General features: G+C 33.7%; 3 protein-coding genes across 3 annotated transcripts; all 3 read left to right on the forward strand.

Annotated features, from left to right (window-relative positions):
* Positions 1-2,916: 2,916 nt before the first annotated feature.
* LOC127732428 (uncharacterized) lies at positions 2,917-7,184 on the forward strand. Its single transcript, XM_052241464.1, has 2 exons — positions 2,917-2,994; positions 5,423-7,184. The coding sequence occupies exon 2, from the start codon at positions 5,431-5,433 to the stop codon at positions 7,114-7,116; it is 1,686 nt and encodes a 561-aa protein (XP_052097424.1). The 5' UTR covers positions 2,917-2,994; positions 5,423-5,430; the 3' UTR covers positions 7,117-7,184.
* A 6,178-nt stretch (positions 7,185-13,362) lies between these two features.
* LOC127732368 (uncharacterized) lies at positions 13,363-14,369 on the forward strand. Its single transcript, XM_052241401.1, has 2 exons — positions 13,363-14,251; positions 14,350-14,369. The coding sequence occupies exons 1-2, from the start codon at positions 13,363-13,365 to the stop codon at positions 14,367-14,369; spliced, it is 909 nt and encodes a 302-aa protein (XP_052097361.1).
* Positions 14,370-16,925: 2,556 nt separating this feature from the next.
* Positions 16,926-20,090, forward strand: LOC127732386 (slit homolog 1 protein-like). Its single transcript, XM_052241419.1, has 3 exons — positions 16,926-17,735; positions 18,533-18,589; positions 19,691-20,090. Exons 1-3 carry the CDS (start codon positions 17,204-17,206, stop codon positions 19,939-19,941), a joined length of 840 nt encoding a protein of 279 aa, XP_052097379.1. The 5' UTR covers positions 16,926-17,203; the 3' UTR covers positions 19,942-20,090.
* The last annotated feature ends 2,288 nt before the right edge of the window (positions 20,091-22,378 follow it).

A 22,378-nucleotide genomic window follows, 5' to 3' on the forward strand; every position in this document is an offset into this window, starting at 1 on the left:
CATGCTTAGACTCTTACTACGATGAAAAGCAAACATTACGACAATCTAGGAAAGACCTTACTGCGCATGCGCCGTAAGGAAAAACAGTTCCATCATCACTCACTACACACACATTACTCCACTTCGTAATGATGGATTTTTTTTCACACCACCACAATCATAAAAATTTTTAATTTAGTGTTTAGCTGGATTAAAAATTAAATGTTTTTGTTTGTCTTGACTAGGAGTAAGAGGTGTGAAAGTGAAAGTAGATAATTGATTGTTCTCTCGACTAGGAGTAAGAGATTTACTTTCTAACAAGATCGTATGAGAAAAACTTTAGTTTACTCTTTTTACTTATTTCAAAATCTGTACTTCTCACGAAGGCTTCTTCCAAAGGTTACTTCTCTCTGTTTAACCCACTGCAAGCGCACACCTTTGTCGTGTCCCCTTCAATAGTTTTCAAGGTGAGTATACAATTTTTGCCAAATTTACCATCTACTTCAATACTCTCTTAAATTTGGTAAATGACACCGGTGGGGAGGTCTTTCCATTTTAGAGTCTCTTGATTTTGCTCCTTTACCTTATCCTCAAACACATTGTCACTCATAAGATCTACTTGTAAAAAAGCAATCGTATTCTTACTTATACTAACACATCTCTTTAAGGTATTTTTTCAATTTTCTACTTTCTTACCTGTTTCACTATCTCTAACTCCTATTTGAGAGAACCACCCCTTTCCTACTTTTACTTTCGTATTTCCGCTCTTTCTCCTATTTGAGCCATGTTTGACGTATGCGTGATTTTCAAACGACCGGAAGTGCCGTCATTATGATTCAAATGATCTACTTTCACTTTCACTTTTATAACGACCGGAAGTGACGTCATTATTTTTTTTTTTTTTCACTTTCACTTTTTCAACGACTGGAATTGACGTTTTCTACTTTCATTTTCACTTTTTGGTGATTTTCTACTTTATAATTGAAAGTTCCGCAGAATTCCCCTTTGTACACTACTAAATACTCTACATAAAACTGAATACTGAGCATCACCAACAGCACAAAAACTTAAGGTGAACTCTTTGTCGTTGACTTAATGAAGGTCGATATAAAAAGCAAGCCTAACTATATCTGTGCCATAGTGTCACCAAACACTGGTGGTGATGTACAGTCAAAATCTAGTACCTAGTCAGGAACTACGCCAGTACCTGTCGTCTACTTATGTCATATCTGACATGGGGGGGGGGGGAGGTTCTTTTCATGTTGTGGAAATTTACAGTTGATGATAGATCTTTGATAGTCTTTTAATCGGCATAATTCAAAAGCAGAAACAAAATCTGAAAACGGGTATCTTCAAATGACTTAATTCCTATTAATTGTAATGTTCGTTTATCTCGGGTCTAAACAGGGACTAACAGATATAAAGGTCTAAAGGATAAAATAGAAGCGGGATGGGTTGATGTAGAAATGTTTTCTCGAAGACCTGAACATGAACGACAATAAATAAATAAATATTCAAAGCGTTCCCATATGTAAAGAGCTAAATGTTTTTTAAATTATGTGTGTTGAGTTGTTAAATTGCTGTCTCATTTGCAAATACCCAAAATCTTATTTATTCATAATTAAATGAAATCATGACTTTTATAAGAAATATATATATTAAAAATATATTGGCTACAGTAACTGTTATGATGCATTTTTGACAAGTATACATCTTATGGTGTAAAAAATAAAAATATTAAAACACGAACCTGTAATTTTCTCTTCTTTTTATGTTCCGTTATTTATATACTATCAATTCATAACAGTCTTTTAAAAAGCTTGTTTTTTTTAAACAGAGAAGCGAACATCCTTAAGCTATGTCAAGTCACTTACTGTCGTGAATATTTTCAAATGTTGCGTTCATAAAAAACATTTGTTGGTAGGATCGCGTATGTTTCTGTCTGTTATTAACAACAATTAAAAACAAATTAAGAAGTATCTTTTAATCGGTACAATTCAAAAGCAGAAACAAAATCTGAAAACGGGTATCTTCAAATGACTTAATTCCCATTAATTTTAATGTTCATTTATCCCGGGTCTAAACTGGGACTAACAGATATAAAGGTCTAAAGGATAATATAGAAGCGGGATGGGTTGATTTAGAAATGTGTCGAATTCCTTATCACACAAATTCCCATCACGATACAGTGAAGTCATGATGAAAAAACTGTCAACATCTAAAAGGGGAAAATAATAAGACTTAATACGAATAATACAGGTAAGGTAACATGACATTAAGGCTCATAATTTTGGTACAAGCACACAGCGAACTTAGAGAGGTAAAATAAGATGGCGGTCGCACAACCTACCCCTAACATGGGACAGTGGTGTTAAAACACAACGTACATTTAAGAACTAACTGCAAAATCTGGCTGAAAGGGTTGACTCATCGAAGACCAAAACAAAGACAGAAAGAAACGATAATCAGAAGTCACACATGTATTTACTTAATTTCATCACTTGCCAAACTGTCGATTTTTTTAAAACGGACTTTAAGCCGATTTACTCCTTGAATTTTTTTCTGCAGAAACTATGTACCCTTATACACTACTTGAACATGATCAAGTAGGACATAGGGACAATTAGTTCCTGTATTATAAAAATTCATCAGGATCTAAAACTTTGCGAGTTGGTTTTTCGTGATAATAATAAAAATATTGATGACACTTTGCTCAAACACAAACAAACAAACAAACAAACAGAGAGTAAACAATTGACATGTCTGCTGAAAAATTAATCCATTAAAAAAGTTTACTGAAATTAATACAGGCAAACACGCAAATGATTTTTAAAAATTAAGCGATTAAAAATCACAACACCCAAAAACAATTTTCAACATAATAAGCTATAAAACAAGCTTTTTAGAAAAGCTATTACTTGTATATTATTGTATCATGTGACCTTTTTTCTTCCTGGTTATGAATATCTGTGTCTATTTTTACTACTTAGAAAAATGTATTACTAGTGATTTCAGGTAAGATTATACATGTTGATACCTATATATATCATTTTACTACTTTTGAAAGCAAATGTGTCACAAAATTTCAGTATTTTAAAAAAATATTTGACTAAAATGTTTACCGAATGTAACAAAAACGGGTTACAACATGCTATACAAATAGTACAAAGTTGAAACAACTCATATTTCTGACAGAAATAACAAATGCATATATATTTCAACTCAGATAATTGACAATTTCCTCTTAATCTCACAATTGATAAACAAATCCTCAATTTATATTTATGATTCTATGGGAATATGTCAAATAATAAAAGTATACTGAATAACTCAAGTAATGCACAATTTCATAAGTTAAGAGATTGTCTTGGTTTACGACATTTTTACAAGAATGGATTCCAACCCAAGATAAAAAGGGGGAGTTCCATCCATATGGCTCCATTCAAAAGCATTGCTCGTCAAAAAAGGGGGTTCCAACCCCCGAAAACCCCCTGGATCCGCCACTGGTATTTACATGGACTATAGAAAACTGCAAAAATTATGCATTTGACTTTATAAATTGCTTTCTTTCGAAGTAATTTTCTTAATTTACCTTCGATAGGAACGACCTAACTCAAATGCTTGCAAGCCATTGACGAATACATAACTAAATACGTGTGGAGCTATTTGATAAAAATGACCTATAATTTTATCGTATGTCAACTTCCCTTAATGTTGAAGTAAGAAGAAATAATAGGTCATTTTTGGTCATCTAGTTCCACATGTATTTAGATAATGTTTCCCGTAAAAAGAAGCAATAACTATTTGCATACCTTCGAAACTTTTACAGACACCATCATGAGTTGGTTAACCGCTATTGGATATCAATATCATAGATGACCACTGATATATCTTCCATTTTTCGTAGTCACAATCCCGTCCCCTTTGACTCCAGTGTGACATCATCGAAAGGGATTTATCCTGAGTAATACAACAGTGTTACATATGGATCAGGATATGATTATCCTTCTGGAGCACATGCGTTTAACCCCGATATTGATTTGGTTGCTCATTCTTTAGTTTTGTCTGTTGTGTTTTGTTAACTGTTGTTTGTCTTTTTGTCGTTATATTTATTGCCATGGTTTTTAAACGGAATACTTACATCCCACCGGGAATACAAACTCCTGAAAACACCCACAAATAATTAAATAAAACATATTATACAAAACAAACCGTCCTTCCATCCTAAAACAAAACCTAAATAGATTAACACGAACGCATACACACAAACTAAGCCCCAAAATTTCTAAAAACAAGTAAAACAACCTAAATGCACATGGTCACTTTCATTAGGCTGTTTCTGACGGTTTTATACTAAATCTTTTGGATGAATACTGATTGATATTTACGTCAACGAGAACATGAGTTATTTATTATATGTTTTTGGCTTTGAACTAATTATCTCTGACTGTGAATACTCTTACATCTTTTGTGTCTTTTGTTTTTATGCTAGTTGTTATTATGTACTTCCGCTAACAATCTGCTAAGTTAAGCTGTTTTTCTCAAACAGATTTTGTAGCATGTTTCACAATCATATTAAAGGTCATAAAAGATAAACAGAAACTTTAAATATCAAAAATGATTGCGTCCATCACTGAAGCCTCATCTGTTGTTGTCTAAATGCATATTTAGACAACAAATGAGTCCTCAGTGATGCGAGAGGCCAAACTCATCCAAAACCAATTGAAAGAATTAAGTCCTTATAAAAACAAATAGGACAAAACAATTCAGACAAGGAATCGGAGCTTTGCATGAGGGAGAAATATTCATTGATTTAAAATAATGACCTACATTTAGTATAAAACCACAAATACAAGATAAACAAAAGGGCTTTTAGTCATGAAACATATCCTAGTTTACTATGAGCGTCCATTGTCGAAGATGCAAATATATCCAGTTCATCGACGCAAGTTCTTTAGAGCTTCAAGTTACAGTTTGTTCGTATGTTATGATGTTATAAAAGAAAAACAAAGGATATGGGGTATCCATCCATGACACAAAATCAGTAAATGCACAACACTATCCCAGTTCTAGAGGGGGATATAGAGCGCTCATAAACATGCTTCTTAATGTGTCTGTCTCAACTCAAGGGCCTGTAATTCAATTGTTGTCGTTGGTACTTTCTGTTTAAGTTGGTTATCTCATTTAACATTTTTTTATGTCAAGACAGTATTATTGACTATACATTATGGGTTCTGCTCATTGATGAAGGTCGTACGGTCGATGACTATAGTTGTTTACATCCACGTCATATGGACTCTGGTGGATAATTATTTCATAATCAATCGTACAACATTTTTTTGCATTAAACAGAAAACAAATAAGTGGAGTATTATAATTTACACTAATTTTGAAAACAAATTGTGATACAAATCTTTTCAATTCAAATATATATTTTTTTCAGATATCACCATGGCCACTAATACAAATATTTGTGGTATATGTTCACTTCGACAGATAACGAAAAGATCAAATCACTGGTGCCCGGATTGTGAAGAAGCCATTTGTGATGAGTGTAAAGAACATCATGAATTACTGAAAGCCACCCGAACTCACGAACCCATACCAATTTCAAACTACAGGTCACTTCCGGCATTCATAACTGATATACAGCAATCATGTGTCTATCACAATGAAAAGTATTTACAATACTGTGTTGAACACGTGTTACCGATTTGTTTCAAATGCATCACAGACCATCAGAAATGCACGGTCATTCCACTTGAGGACGTCACTAATAATGCCAGAACATCCGAGCAATTTCAAGATTTAGAGATCAGATTGGAAGACTTAATGAAAAACATTGACAGAATAAAGAAAGACAGAAAGGCTAATGTGGCTAGTATTCAAGAAATGAAGAAAAAACATGTTGCAGAAATTAGGCAGATACGTATTCAAATAAACAAACATTTAGATAAACTTGAAAAACAAATTATTAAAGATATCGAAGATAAGGGAAGTCAGTGTAAGAAGAATATTGAGAAGATTTTGTCATCGGTCACAGAAAAGGAAACCAGGATAACTGAATGTCAGGCCAATGTCAAAAGCATCAAACAGTATGCTTCCGACCTTCAAACATTTCTTGGAATGAGAGAAATTGAGGAGAAGGTTTTTGAAAATGAGCAATACCTGCAGTCTTTGATAGATGCAAAAAGTTTTGATCAACTCTACCTATTCTGTAATGTAGACACCGGGGTGAATAGTATTTTGAACAGTTTGAAGAATTTTGGATCAATTGAAATAGAGAAGCGGGCTAGCAACATCGGTTTTAGCAGAATGAAAGACAATCAAGCACAGTTACAAGTAGTAACGGCGTCAAAATCCATTGAAAATGTTAAGTTAATTCTACAGAAGAAAGTTACAACACGTGAGAATATTAGAATAAGAGGTTGCAGTATGTCATTAAATGGCGATTTTTTCTTCACTGAGCATGTCTGTCATAAAAGGCTGATAGTTATTTCGTCAGACGGTAATCTCAAATATAACATGTCTCTTAAACCCAGTCATGGGTTTGACTTAACATTTACCGATGAGACAACTGTCGCTATTACATCTGGATATTCACAGAACGAAACCGGTATTAATATGATAGACATAGAGAACCAAAGTAAAATAAAATTCATCAAACTTCCTAGTTATCCATACGGTATAGCACGTGATAGCGACTCGTTGTTTGTCTGTGTTCTAGGACATGGTATATATAAAGTAAATACTCTGGATGATACTACTTCTCTAGTGATCAGTTGTTACTTACCGCCTTATTCCTACGTATCTGTATTTACCGATAATATATACTTTACCGACGGTGACAGTGTAGTTTGTTGTGATCTCAATGGAACACGTGTTTGGACTTTTAAAGATGATTCTATTTTAAACTGTCCAACAGGCATCACTGTAGATAATGATGGAAACGTGTACGTTGTTGGAGAACGATCGAGTAACGTGGTCATCATAGCAAACGATCGAAAACACCACAAGGAAATCCTGACTACAAAGGATGGTCTCTGTCAGCCCTCTGCTATCTTCTTTGATAAACTGAAAAGGAAACTTCTTGTGGCAAATATCAACAACACTGCCTTCCTTTACAGTGTTACGTAAAGACAATTGAATAAATATAAATCACGGACATGACATAAAAGTTCTGAATAAAATGCAATTTTATTTTATACTTAGTTTATACTTTATTTAACAGTTTACACCCAAACGGCATGCAAACAATTATGAACAAATAACTGAAATTTCTAAAAGAAAGCTGAGGGGATTTAAATGTTACTTTGAAAGAATTGTTTCTTATTGCAAATATAAAAATAAGAAGATGTGGTATGATTGCCAAAACATCAAACAGAATTAAATGAAATGAATGAAAGTAAGGGTCACTATATGGCCTTTAACAATGAGCAAACCCCAATCCGCATAGAAAGCTAAAAATTACGACGACATGACATAATATAGATTATCAATGGCACTTGGCTGACAAAATGAAACGATTCAAACGAGAAAACCAACTACGTTATTCACCGTGACCAATGCTACATATGGGGACTGTATTCGGTGTCATGCTTCGAACGAAATACAAATGTAGGTATAAATCGACAAATATCTAATCATTGAGATTGGTTAATAAAAACTGCGTACTTTATTTGGCCTTTTTAACTTTTATTGATTCGAGCGTCACTGATGAGTCTTTTGTAGACGAAACGCGCGTCTGGCGCAAATACAAAATTTCAATCCTGGCATCTTTGATGAGTTTATTTGCATGGTATGCATATACAATATAAAGGGTATTCGCAAGACAAAGTTTGTGTACATTATCTGTACAGGAAATATAAGAAAGGGCAGGCCCGATATTCCGACACCCCAATAGTCCAACAACTCCATAGTCCGACGCCTCATTAATCTATGAAATATTTCTAAAAAAAGTATTTATTTTTACAGTAACATTAGAAAGCCAAAGTAAAAGGTTCGAAATTTGGAATGCTACTGGAAAATGAGGATATACTGGATAGGGAAAGAATATATAAAACGTTGTAGTAAGTGTTCTTCAAGTGCAAAGAGTCTCTCTTTCAAGAGGCATCGGATTTTACGTCATCATTTTGAACGACGTGGCTGCGAATTCAAACATCCGGCACAGACAAAACGGACATCCCATTTTGTCAATGGTTTTACTGCTGGTCTTTTTACATTTATTTAATCACGCAATTTATATACTGAACATCGATAATGTCAACAGGGTCATTGCCTACGCATAGAAATCTGGTCTTCTGGATAACCCTTGCTAAAGCTAAGCATTCGTTTGACTGCGCGGAATGTATAAATACGCAGCCACGTCCGTTAGGAATGAGACGTTATATCCGATTCCTCGTAAATTGATTGATTGTTAGCTACTTAAAGTCCAGTGGCAAATAGCTCATGAAAATTAAAAATGAATACAATAGGTAGGTCCTGTATCATAGGCCGTCCGAAATGAAAGTATAACTGCCACTGGAAAATGAAGTTATATTGGATAGGGAAAGAAATTTGGGTTTGCAACGGGCTTTTCACTCTCTTTACACGAGGCATGTACGTAAAAGACCCATTGCAACATCATCTGGGTCCGTAGGAGGCCTGTTGCAAGGTAAAACTTTCTGTTTTTATCCAAGTTAAATTACAGTAAAAATGATGATTGTAATTGTTGCAATGATTTTAAAACATCTAAAATTGACATAAAACAGAGAACTACGACGTCATTTCGACGTACAATTGTTTAGTTTAATGCAACTTCAGTCTTTATTGTTTTCCAGATTTGACTTCTTCAGACAAAGTAAAGAGTATTAAAATGCTCAACATCATAGCCACTGATCTATTACAGCTTACATATCTTTTTCGATTGATTAATTGACTGATGTTTGCTTAATGTCCAGTAGCAAATATTTCACGTAAGGTCAATACGATATAAAATTAGAAGACTGGTTCTACATCGTTTAAAAAGAAAACTATTTTAAACACAGACCTTTCAGATAAAATTGAAGCTATACAACTTTATAGAACCAATAAAGACCTGATAAAAAGGAATGAAAGTAGGAATTGATGTACTAAACTAACACACAGAATGCCTGCAGTTACGTTGCAAAAAAAAAAAAAAAAAAAGACCAAAGGTTTTGTTTGCTGATCCTTGCCTAATAGTTACAGTAGGGCCTTCAACATGGATCAAAAATGAAATCTTCACATCAAGTTAAAGAAAATTCCCAGATCTAGTTGTATACTTATATGGGTAACGTCTATTCAACTTTCCTGTCCAAAAGTATCGGGAAAGATCTCTGTTAAAGTCTCTCTACAGTATCATCCCCAAAGTGCAATTACGATTATTATTGAGAACTCGTAAATTTCAGAGCCTCAAAATATTATTCATATATTGAATAAACATTTAGTACAAATATATGTCGGAAATGTTGCGTTTGATATCTTTGAAACCTAACGCATCAACAAGCAATAACGATATAAAAATAAGAAGATGTGCTATGATTGCAAATGAGACAACTATCCATCAGAGACCAAATGACGTCGATGTTAACAACTATAGGTCATCGCACGGCTGTCAACAAGGAGCAAAACCCATACCGCATGGTAACCTGTATAAGACCACGAAATGACAAATCTAAAACAATTAAAAGAAGAAAACTAAGGGCCTGATTTATGAATAAAACAATAAACGAAAACCTAATATGCTATACAGCAACAAACAACAACCATTGATTAACAGGCTCCCGACTTGGGACAGGCACATACAAAATGATGCGGGCTTTTTTTTTTTGCTGGCGCCAACCATCCTTAAGCTGGAAGGTGGTGTAACAATACAACATCAGAACAAACTGTTAAAACCAGTAGAAAATTGCTAAACTCACCATATCGATATAACGCACAAAAGAAAACTTAACAAAAACGCAAAAGACACAAAGTACAGAAGCTGAGAGTACTTGCATATTCGTCTATTCCGATTTCGCCTATCTTGAGATGCTAGTAAGATTTCCTATTAAAAGATGTGGTATTATTGCCAATGAGACAACTCTTTGCTGTTTGTTAAAATTTAACTCAACTTTGTGTAGAAGCGCACTTTTCTGCTATCTATTGTTGTCAATTCAATGTATTATTTTTAGTTTTTTTCCAAATTCCAAACTGTTTTAATTTTTTTCATTAGATAAATCAGATCAGAAAAATGCTAAGATTTTTATTATACAAACAACATTTAAGAACAATAAATTTTGAGGGAATTTTGTGGTTGTTTAGCTTGATATATTTATTCTTTTACCGGTTTCTGTATGTCAGTGATAGTATTCAAAATGATTAGCTAACATTGGTCTAAAATTGTCATTTACTAGCAAAAACTTAAATATGGAGTCGTCTTAAAAGTTAGATTGATAGAAAATGTAAACAGATCTTAACATTCTGGATTTTTTTTACACCTGCATACGGTTTTACACATATCAAAATAAAGATAATTATTTGCATTTCTCTATAACTTTCTATTTTTCACGAGCGACCAGGTTAGGTGGTCAGAGAACACAACACCCAGAAACTTTATACAAAAACAAAAATAACTCTCCATAAATTTGATGCGTCCGAAGCGTTTTTCTGGGTTTGGCTTCATTAGGAACGCTCATACCAAAACATAAATTTTATATTCTATTTTTAGAAATTTACCTGTGACGTCACTTTTTGTGGCGTTGATACATTCGTGTGACGCACAGTTCATTATTCTATTGTGCTGTATTTGTGTTCTGTCGTAAATTAATTTTAGGTGTTCGTTGTTATTCTGTGGTTTACATGTTGAAATGTACTGTTATATTATTTATTTATGTATTTCTCTGTCCGGAATGTTCTTGCATTTATTCGTACTGTATTCTTATCACGTAATATGTCATTTTAGCGGTATTTTTAATATTGCCATATAAGCGGGAGGTTTGGCTAGCCATAAAACCAGGTTCAACCCACCATTTTTTCTTAAAATGTCCTGTACCAAGTCAGGAATATGGCAGTTATTATCACATAGTCCGTTTCTATGTATGTTGGCGTTTGTTTTTGTAGCAGTTCAGTGTTTCTGTTTTCCGTGTTGTTTTCTCTTATAGTTGATGTGTTTCCCTCAGTTTTGGTTTGTGACCCGGATTTGTTTCATGACTATTGAACAGCGGTATACTACTATTGCCTTTATATAAAAATTACAAAAAAATCCTTGTTGTTTGTATTTTGATCTTTTTCTTTTTTTTCCATGGCGTTGTCAATCTATTTCAACTTATAGGTTTGAATGTCTCTTTGGTTTCTTTCGCCTCTCTTTAAGAATTGTTCTGTCTAGATTTAGGTTCAGAGAAGAAGAGTTTTGAAAACGGATGAAGAGGCAAAAGCTCACGTTAACAAAATAGACAATATGATGTAAAATGGATATACAGGGAAATTCTAAACACACAATCCCATTGTCAAAACGACAAAGCACTCTACATAAAACTGAATACTGAGTATCACAAACAGCACAAAAAATAAGGGTGAACTCTTTGTCTAAATGTAAGTTGATATATAAAGCAAGCTCAACTGCATAAGTGGTATCCAAGGTCCGAGTGGGATAAACGTGATTTCAATAGTCATCAATCTCTAATTGTGATTTAAAGTGAAAATCTAGTCAGGAACTACGTCAGTGTCTGTCGTCTTCTAGTGTCATATCTTATGATTTTGGGGTTTTCTTTTCATTTTTTGGTAATTTAGTGTTGACGGCATATCTTTGATAGTTTACTCTTATTCAGTTCTTTTCTAGACTCGTGGGGATTAACAGCTTTTATAACACTAGATGTCTTAAATTATGTATGTTGAGTTGTTGGATTGCTGCCTCATTTGCAAATACCCAATATTACTTTTTATTCATAAATTATAATAGATACTTTTATGAGAAATATATTTTATTCAAGGAATGACTGTAATATCTTTTTCTGTCTGTGAAGAAATAACATCAAAAATGTGGTGCACACTGAATAACCCGCGAAGACAACAAACTTTCAACCAATCAGAAGACGTGTTACATCCAAAATTAAAAATGTAAATATGAATTAACATGCAGACATCTTATACGTTCAGGTATTTCACATCCAATCTTTTATGGTAATATTCTATACAAAGCCCAAAAATGTCGGCATTCACCTCAAAAGCTAACCAAACCCTTAAACAGAATTATTCGGAAGGGATACAGTTACGATACTGTTGTCAAGTCATTAAGGATTGCATATTTTGGTATTAATATTGATTCACTCATAGGGTCTTTGCATCGGAAATAAACACATTTATTCTAAAACCAGTTGTTGGCATGATACGGGTTATGTTCTTCTCATATATTTTATGATAGTATGATACTAAACCCCTCACGGGAGGGATTGTACTTGATTTTCATATGATGAAGACATAATCTTTCAACCAGTTTAATTGAGGTCTGAAGCTGGCATGTCAGTAACTGCTAGTAGTCCTTTGTTAATTAATGTATCATTGTCATTTTGCTTTGTTTCTTTTGTTACCTATTTTGACATCGGACTCGGACTTCTTTTGAACTGAGTTTTACTGTTTGTATCGCTGTGTGTTTTTTTTTTTATTCTACATTGGCTAGAGGTATAGGGGGAGGGTTGAGATCTCACAAAACATGTTTAACCCCGCCGCATTTTTGCGCCTGTCCCAAGTCAGGAGCCTCTTACCTTTGTTAGTATTGTATGTTTTTTTAATTTTAGTTCATTTATATGTCTTGGAGTTTAGTATGACGTCCATTTTCACTGAACTAGTACACATTTTTATTTAGGGGCCAGCTGAGGACCACCTCCGGGTGCGGGATTTTCTCGCTGCGTTGAGGACCCATTGGTGGCCTTCGGTTGTTTTCTGCTCTTTGGCCGGGTTGTTGTCTCTTTGACATATTCCCCATTTCCATTTTCAATTTTATTTTATACAGTAATTGTTATCATCCATTTTTGATTTTTAAATTTCGTATTTTTTCTAAGACAGGCATTTATCTAATGGTAAGACAGGCATGTATCTAATGGTAAGACATTGCTTACATCAACTTCATTTGAACTTTAGTGGATAGATGTCTCATTGGCAATCATACCACATCTTCTTATTTTTATATGTATCTAATTATATGGTAAGACAGGCATGTATCTAATGGTATAAAAAAAATTATTCAAACCAAATGCATAAACGGCGTTTATACTTAATCCTAAATTTATTTGTTTTGTTTAATCGCATTAAAGTGCAAAATAAATTGCAGACTGGACAAAAGAGATTAAACCTATAAGTTTACATTTTATAATGTTATTCTTTATTATATCTGTGTTGTTGTCTAAAATGATCAGGCATTGGAAACTCTTTCCATTTACTTTCTACTTTACGTTATTGTTTCAAATAATAAATGGAACATCTCCAACCGGTTGCAGTTATGACAGCGCCTTTTCATCAACGGGGATTTATACTTGTGTATTTGGAAGCTACACCGAACCTTTGACTTACTCAGGATTTTCAAGTCCTCTTCCACAAAGACTGATGATAACGAATTTAAACGGAAACTTACCAGCCAGTGGAAGTGCGTTTTCTGGATTTTCTAGCTTTACCTCTGGTTTGTTCGACAAAAATTACCCAGCTTACCTCGACCTAGTCTGTACAACGTCAGGTTCGATAACTCTTACAACAAGTACCTTCACCGATATGAGTTATCTACAAGAAGTTAAATTTTCTTATTGTAACATAGTTTCCTTATCAAATGGCATGCTGGGACCATTCGGAAGTCTGAACTCATTGATATTTGAACACGGGTCCATAGCTTCTTATTCGGCAGACTTTTTGACATCTGTTACAATAGAACCACTTGCTGTTGCAGAACCTACGGGAGAACTTATTATAAAGGATTGTTCGATTACTCCAACTACAATACCCGCAGGTGTGTTCGACGGACAAACGTCAATACGAACAATAAAATTAGATAAAGCTGGTGTTACAGCTATTGATGCTTCAGCCTTTAGTCTAACAACTCAGCTCAATTATATATCCCTGGTTGACAACTCTATTACGTCATTGGAGAGTAACCTCTTCACAAGTATAAAAAGTCTGTCGTCCATTGACCTAGGTGGACTTGCATATGACTGTTCCTGTTCAAATTTAGACGTTCTAACGTATTCTAATGAAAACTCTGTGAAACTGCCGTCTGACTTGATTTGTAACACACCAGCTAGTTACCAAGGTACGTTATATTCCAAAAAAAAAAGGAAATTCGTTAGTAAAATCATTCGAGTGTTAGTTTTGAATTCTTATCTTTTAAAAGCATTCGTAAAATTTTAGAAAATAAGCTTTTGAAATAGTGATGGAGCTTTAACTGACAAAAATATATTTTACTTTAAATAGACTGGTCTCATATCCAGTTATCTGTTTGGATTCTTACTGAGGTTGCCTTGCTACTCGCAATTATATATATTATCTTTTAAAACATAAACTATTGATCAGAAAATGAGGTAAATTACATCAATATCTTAAGTTGTATATAAAAGAGAATGCTCTATATTTTTGTAGATAAAAAGGCAACAAAGTTTTACGCTGAGACCTGTGCTACTGTGTCAAGTTGTTCAGGTAAATCTAAATTTCGTTTTCCTTCACATTCAATTGTTTTTTGTGATCTGTGCTGATCTGAGGGATCAACTGAATTTCACAGTTTGATTTTATGCTGAACTGTTACACTACTACCCAAGGTTAGATTGAGGATTGAATGCGCACAAAATTTTTAGACCCCGCAATCATCAGTTTGTCTTTGACTTATAAGAATATTCGTTCGGTTTACTGATTCATTGATTGTTAGTGTTTAACCCCACTTTAATCACTATTTACTATATCATATAGACCTTTGAGTTGTATTGTTGCAAGAAGCCAGAGTAACCGGAGATACTCTCTAACCTTTGGCAGGAAAACTAGCAATTCTTTTCAAGGAAGATTTGAGTCGAACGCACATGCCATGTACGGGGTTCGATCTCATATCCTAAGTGTTGACAGGCTTGTGATAAAGTAGATCAATATATAGACCACTTGGCCACCGAGGCCCCCATATATTTCCCTTTGGTATCATCCGCCTCTTTTTGTCAACGTTCCCCCAAATCTCTATTTGACCTATTTGTTGTGTAAAGTCAAAGCATTATATAAAAAAAAAACATAAAAATAGACCTAGGATTTTTTCTCACTTTGTACATGTATATTCATCAACTTGAAACGCTTAATATTTTGAAACAATGGACATAAAATTCGAGATAAAAAAGGCCCTTACCGAACTTACTCCTCTTTGTTCTACCCAAAAATCCATTTTTTCAGTGGTCGTCCAAATTGTCCGCTCTTCATACTGATGAAAAGGTTTACGTATCTGATAGATATTTTCTCTTCGTGAAAGAATGAAATGTTTGCCACTGGACGTTAAGGAAAAAGCAATGAACAAATAAAGTAATATACAATGTATACTGGTGCGATTTAACTGTTGTGTTTAATTCTTAGTTTTAGAAAAATGTTATCTTCGATTTAATGCTTCAAATTGCAATCAATAAAATTGGGTGGCAGACTTTTATTATTTACTTTAAATTTAATTGTAGGTCTGTCTTGTTATACTGCAATAGAAATCGTAGGATTCGTTTTACTAGGCCTGGCACTGATCGTCGCATGTGTTGCCTTGGCAATGATATGTCATTCAAAACGACAAATTACTACTGCTGCAATAACATCAAGGAGAAGACAACCGAATAGATGGTCAAAAATGAAAACTGCTATGAGGGCTACAAATCGTGGTCGCCGAGGAGAAAAACCTCCAATGAAATCCAAATATTGAGGTTTTATGAAAACGGATGGATTCACGGAAATTTTCTGATTATGATTGTTACTTGCATAAAGTAATATAAGCATATTGATGCATATATCCATGGGAACAATATATAAAAAAAAATCACGAATACTTATTTTTAATGTTTGTTTGTTTCTTTCATGCCTATCAAAATGCCGGTTTTTTGTTGGTTATATATTAAGTAGTATGAATAAGAGGCGATGAGTCGTCGATGATAACATCCAAAGAGTACTATTTAATAGAACAACATAATGAACAAAAGAAACTTTGATACATCTTCATTTGAAACCGATACGTCTCTGGAATAAACCGGTTTCATCAAGTGACCTCGAAATAAATATAAAGCCATAATTAACGTCAGATAAAAATCAATTCACCTTTTACTGTGTTTTACGGAAAATTCATTTTTTTACATTTTGGATAAACACGATACTAATTTTGTGTTTATCCGGTTTTTTTTTTTTTTGTTTTTTTTTTTTTTTTTGTTGATAAAATGTAATATATGCTACAAAATTAAGAAGATGTGGTTTGATTGCCAATGAATCAACTCTATACCAGAGACCAAATGACCTAGAAGTTAACATCTATAGGTTACCAAATTCAACAAAGTGCGAAACCTATATCGCATAGCAAGCTATAAAGGGCTCGAAAAGAAAAATGCAAAACAATTAAAAGGAGAAAACTAACGACATAATTTATGTACAAAACAATAAACGCGATATTTAAATTGACAAACATTTTTACTGTAAGATAAACACAACAAACTAATTCATAACATATATTTAGAATAATGAGTTTACGATAATCCTTGTTAATCTGACTAAACCTTTCTATAATATTCCACAAGTTTTAAGATCCAACTTTTATACTGAGCAGCCATTGACATATTTAAAATATGGATTCATAAATGTTTCTGTACATTCTTTGAAAGTTGAAGTCAGTTTTTGTAGTACCAACTTGCGTTTTTAGTTTTACACGATGAAAACAAACAACAATTTAATGAAAGTACTACTGTTTCTTCTACTTGTCAAATATTCATCGAGTGCTCAACCCACCGGCTGTTCCTACGATGGCACATTGACATCAACCGGACTATATACTTGTGTTGTAGGAAGCTACACTGCACCTCTAGCCTATAGTTCTTTCTCCAGTCCTCTGCCACAGAGATTGAAGATCACAAGTGTTACAGGAACATTCACCTCTCAATTGTCAGGATTCTCCAGCTTCTCGACTGGTTCTTTTGACGCCAATTATCCAGCAAGCCTCGAACTGGAATGTTCTTCGTCAAATTCGTTAACGCTATCAAGTGTATCCTTCACAGATATGGGTTATCTCCAGGAGGTGACATTCAGTTTCTGCAACATAGTATCGTTGACTTCCGGTATGCTGTCTCCTTTCGGAACACTCAATTCTTTGCGATTTGAAGGGGGTTCCATTGCTTCATATTCAAGTGACTTTCTAACTGGACTCATAGTGGAACCCGTGACAACAACTCCAGAACCGAAAGGAGAACTTGTCATTAAAGATTGTACGATTACCCCGACTTCCATACCAGCCGGGACATTTGACGCTTTGACAACAGTAAAGTCGATTCGTGTAGAGAACGCCGGCGTAACAGCTATTGACAGTTCACTTTACAATCTGGCAGTGGCTGTAGACGACTTATCTCTTGCGGATAACTCTATCACCACTCTAGACAGTGCTATTTTTAGCAGCCTGAAGGGTCTATCTGATATAAACCTTGACGGGATACCGTATGATTGTTCTTGTACCTCCCTAGCATTTCTACAGGCCGTGTCTCAGAACTCTATTCGATCGGCAGGTCCCATCTGTAATTCACCAGCTGCCTATCAAAGTAAGTAACATTGCATAAACATCTTTTTTTAAATTCTAAGGGGTTTTTTTTAAGTCAAAATGATACTATAATTAATAACAGTACAAGTATTTGTACAAAAGCTAAAATTGGAAAAGATCAAAATGTTTGCAAAAAATATACAATGTTGTTTTATTAAAGTTCTTCTGATTAAACATTAATTTAATATTTGATTATATATACAAATTTACAAGATAAAGTTAAAAAAGATGGTCACGACACGAAATCCAGTTTTAAAAATCCATAAAATGTATTTTTGAATTATCTGACATCAACAACCATCAACACTCATCTAAACAATAAACTGATAACCTGGCGTGCTACCATGCATAGCATGAGGTTGGTTAAACCAGTTTAACTTGCGCAATAAAGATAAATTATGATGTTTTATTCTCTAAGGAATCTTATAGAATCAAATTATGCTCCATCCTAGAAAACCAATGTATAAAGGGGGATATAAGGTATACGCCAATGCGACAGAAATCCAACAACAACTTAAACCAAACGACTTCTAGAGGTCAAAGTAATGGTCTTAAACAATAGACATGTGTGTTAACAAGATATCGTCCCGATCTGAAAAATATTTAAAACAGTAACCGAACAGTGATTCTGGACGTTTTAAAGTTTTTTGTTCGTCACTGTTTCCATTGTAACTGATAGTGTGATGCCTTTTTTGAGATGGTCTATTTGATGTGAGATTGTTTACTCTTTCTTCATTCAGTTGTCTTCAAATTAAGACCTTGGATGCATCTAAAGTGTAATTGTAATTGTTATTTCAGACAAGAAAGCGACAAAATACTATACAGATTCTTGTGCTACTAGTGTGAGCTGTGCAGGTTAGTATATACACAGTAACATGAGTCGATATGAGCTGTACAGGTTAGTATATAAGCAGTAACATGAGTCGATATGACCAAAACAGGTTAGTATATAAGCAGTAACATGAGTCGATATGAGTTGTACAGGTTAGTAGGTTAGTATATAAACAGTAATATATTCGATATGTTCAAAGTCTTTGAATTTATAAAGCCCCATGTTTTTAAAATAAATATACTGATAAATTGTTTCAGTAAACCAATGTTGTTTTTTTTTAATTTATACGGTTTCTTCGGATAAACTATTTAAAAGATGAAACTGTTCTGTTAAGTAAACAAAATAATAATCTATATATATATATATATATATATATAAACATGTTTTAACTTTTTTGATGATAATTTTATGAATTTTATTGTGAAACTATATTGATATGTACATATAGCATGTGTTAAGTGTCTCATAAGTCAAATTTTGACTGGGTAGTGGTTGTATTATTGAATACTGTGATATGTAAATATTTTGTCAATCAATATGTGACATTATATTAAAACGAATATTTATTTATTTATATAAGATAATGAGAGAGAAAGTACTTTGTGTAGACTAAAATGCAAATCATGTGTCCAAGCTAAGGTAGCAAGGATCTGACAACACTCGATTTTACTTTCTGTTCTGGTAATGATTATAACAGCCAATGAAGTTTCAGTCTTCAAATTGTTGAAGGTGTGTATGAATCTGGTAAGACCAGAGAATCCCGAAAGGTCTTAAAAAAACTGAAAATATAACGGATTATTTTCAGATCCTTGTAAGAATAGCTTAGACACAAGACCTGTGTTTTAATCATATTGTTATTTCTTGCTATTTTAACAAATATTGCCTTCTTATAGCTACATTATATGCATTGAGTGCACATGACGACTATTTCCTTCTGATGGCTACTTTATATGCATGAGGCAACTGCAAAATATCGATTCAAATATAATTTTATATACATTTAATGCCTATATATATATATATAGCTGTTGGACCTAATTATATGATTTTTTAGAAACTTAAATGCAGTCAGATTGTTCAGAATAATATATATAGTATAATATAAGTGTAACTTCTCTGTTTAGATATAGCCATTGGATCAACCTGTATGACTGTGTATGAGCTTGTTGGTAGTGTTCTGAGCTTTGTTACCTTAGTGATAGCGGCAATAGCACTGGTTATCATTTGCCACACCCGACGTCAGCTCATGACAGCAACCTCTAACTTGGAAAAGAACAGAAACAGTGGATGGTCTAAAGCCAAGGACGTTATGGGTACAAATAGATCAGTCAAACCTCCAATGAAAGGATCGCAAGCTGTACATGGTTGGGCATGATATCTTAAACTTTAATAGATAGATCGATTGCTGTTCGTGGCTGGACATGGACTACTGGAAACTATATATTTATTTTGTTATAATGTAAATGGAAAAAAAACATGTATTTTAACTATATATAATTATATAAGTATGTTTCCAAATGTAAATACCCGTGATAGATTTCTGTTTCCATTTATAACCGTCATATAGGAATATACAAGTCTCACTAGTAGTCAAGATCCAAAAGTTAATGAACATATTGAATCTTAACATTAAAGAGAGGTGAAAGATACCAAAGGGACTTTCAAACTCAAAAGTCGAAAACAAACTGACAACGTCATGGCAAAAAAGAAAAAAACCAAAAAGGCAAACAGCAGTATACAATAATACACTTTTCATTTGACATTTCCACAACTTTACATAATTATACATATATCTAAAAAAAAATTAATACATTATTCAGCTTAAACAGTAAAGCATGCTTTGCATTCCAAATTACCACTGTATCAGCCGAAGTTCAAATCGAGACTTCTGACAAAGTAATCCATTGTTAGGCCAACTGAATTAAATGGTACTCTACTACCACACCCAATGGAAGTCTGGTAATATATCTACTGGTATAAAATAAGGAAATGTGGTATGATTGCCAATGTGACAACTAAACAATGATTATTTGTTTATGAAATTACTTCAAAATCGAGCAAACATCTTTCAAAATTAGTTTATCTAATAAGCTTTAATTTTGGTACTTTTCAGAGTAAGACGACAAATTGTGTCACAACCTTTAAGTACATACACGAAGTGTGATATTATACAATTATTGCCTTTGTACGAGGTCGATACGAGAATATATCGACATGAAAGAAGTAAATTGACTGAGGACGAAGTCCTAGGTCGATATACTTCTTTAGGTCGATATATATCCTCGTATCGACTACATACAAATGCTACAATTGTTATATTAGTATTGCCAATAAGCCAGAAGTAGTGCGCCCTATATTTGATTGGTTGCTTCGATTGTGTCAGATATTCACAAAATAACCGTGCAATATTACTATTCTAAAAATAACTTGGTAATATCACTTTTTTAAAAATAACCTTGCAATATCACTTTTCTCCTTGACATTTTCTCTACCTTTGTATACCATTTATTAGTTTTAAAGGGTTTAAGAAAGATAAAACTGGTCTCTAGTAATATAAATGTTGAAATATCCAAAGCTTTGCGTAGATAAAAATAATGTGGAAGGATAACAAAAACGACTGTCGTGTGGAATACCTGATCAGACATTATCATATTCTAAAAAACATATGGCATAAACTAGAGAAACAACAACCCGATCAAAGAGCAGAAAACAGCCCAAGGATACCAATGGGTCTTCAACACAGCGAGAAAATCCCGCAGCCGGAGGCGGGCTTCAGCTGGCCCCTAAACAAAAATATATACATGCACTAGTTCAGTGAAAATGGACACTAAACTCCAAAACATGTGAATGAACTAATATTAATAAAACATACAGTTTATATCACTGACACTCCACTATGATATGGTCTTAAGACGAGCGCTCACCGGAAAATTTTACCAATTCTGAAATCTAGAAAAAAAGCGGAAACATGACATTTGAATCAAACCCAGACAGAGAAAAACAAAATGAGGTAATGACATCTACAACAACTCAAAACAAGTAATGAGACGACAGTTGTCAGGAAAAAAAACCAAATTCGTTCTATTTGTAGGCATATATATCAAGACAAACAGTTTGTATCGTTGTGCTTGTTGGTCCAATATCATCACGGAAAGTCAGTATTCCTAACATTCTGAAAAGATAGACATGCAAATTTGCTTAAATCCGCTTCATTTGGACTATTTTGAATAGTTTCTATTAGCAATCATACCAAATCTGCTTATTTTATATGAAAGACAAAAATACTAAATGCACATGACCTAGATAGCTTTATTTGATACAGTCAAAAAAATAAGGAGGCGTTAGATTTGTTAAAAATGAACGACGGCTCCTGCTCCTCATGTCAAATATGACATGTATCTATCTATTGTCGATCTACTTTTAAGATAAAACAATGTAATGATATTGTCTGTAAAAAGCTTGAAATGTCTCCTTGTTTTGCAAATATCGAGTCCATATGTCGTTCTATTGTTTCGTTCAAATATCATGAATATCATAAAGAGCCTGTGCATTTCTCCTTGTCGGCCAACATTCAAAACGTTTAGTCTTTGTGTCTGTATCAAGTCTATATATCTGGTCTATAGATATAGGAAGATGTGGTATGAGTGCCAATGAGACAACTCTCCATCCAAGTTACAATTTATAAAAGTAATCCATTATAGGTCAAGGTATGGCCTTCAACACGGAGCATTGGCTCACACCGAACAGCAAGCTATAAAGGGCCCCAAAAAATTACTAGTGTAAAACCATTCAAACGGAAAAACCAACGGTCT

The sequence above is a fragment of the Mytilus californianus genome, unplaced genomic scaffold, assembly GCF_021869535.1.
Source record: "Mytilus californianus isolate M0D057914Y unplaced genomic scaffold, xbMytCali1.0.p SCAF_24, whole genome shotgun sequence".
Classification (NCBI taxonomy): Eukaryota; Metazoa; Mollusca; class Bivalvia; order Mytilida; family Mytilidae; genus Mytilus; species Mytilus californianus.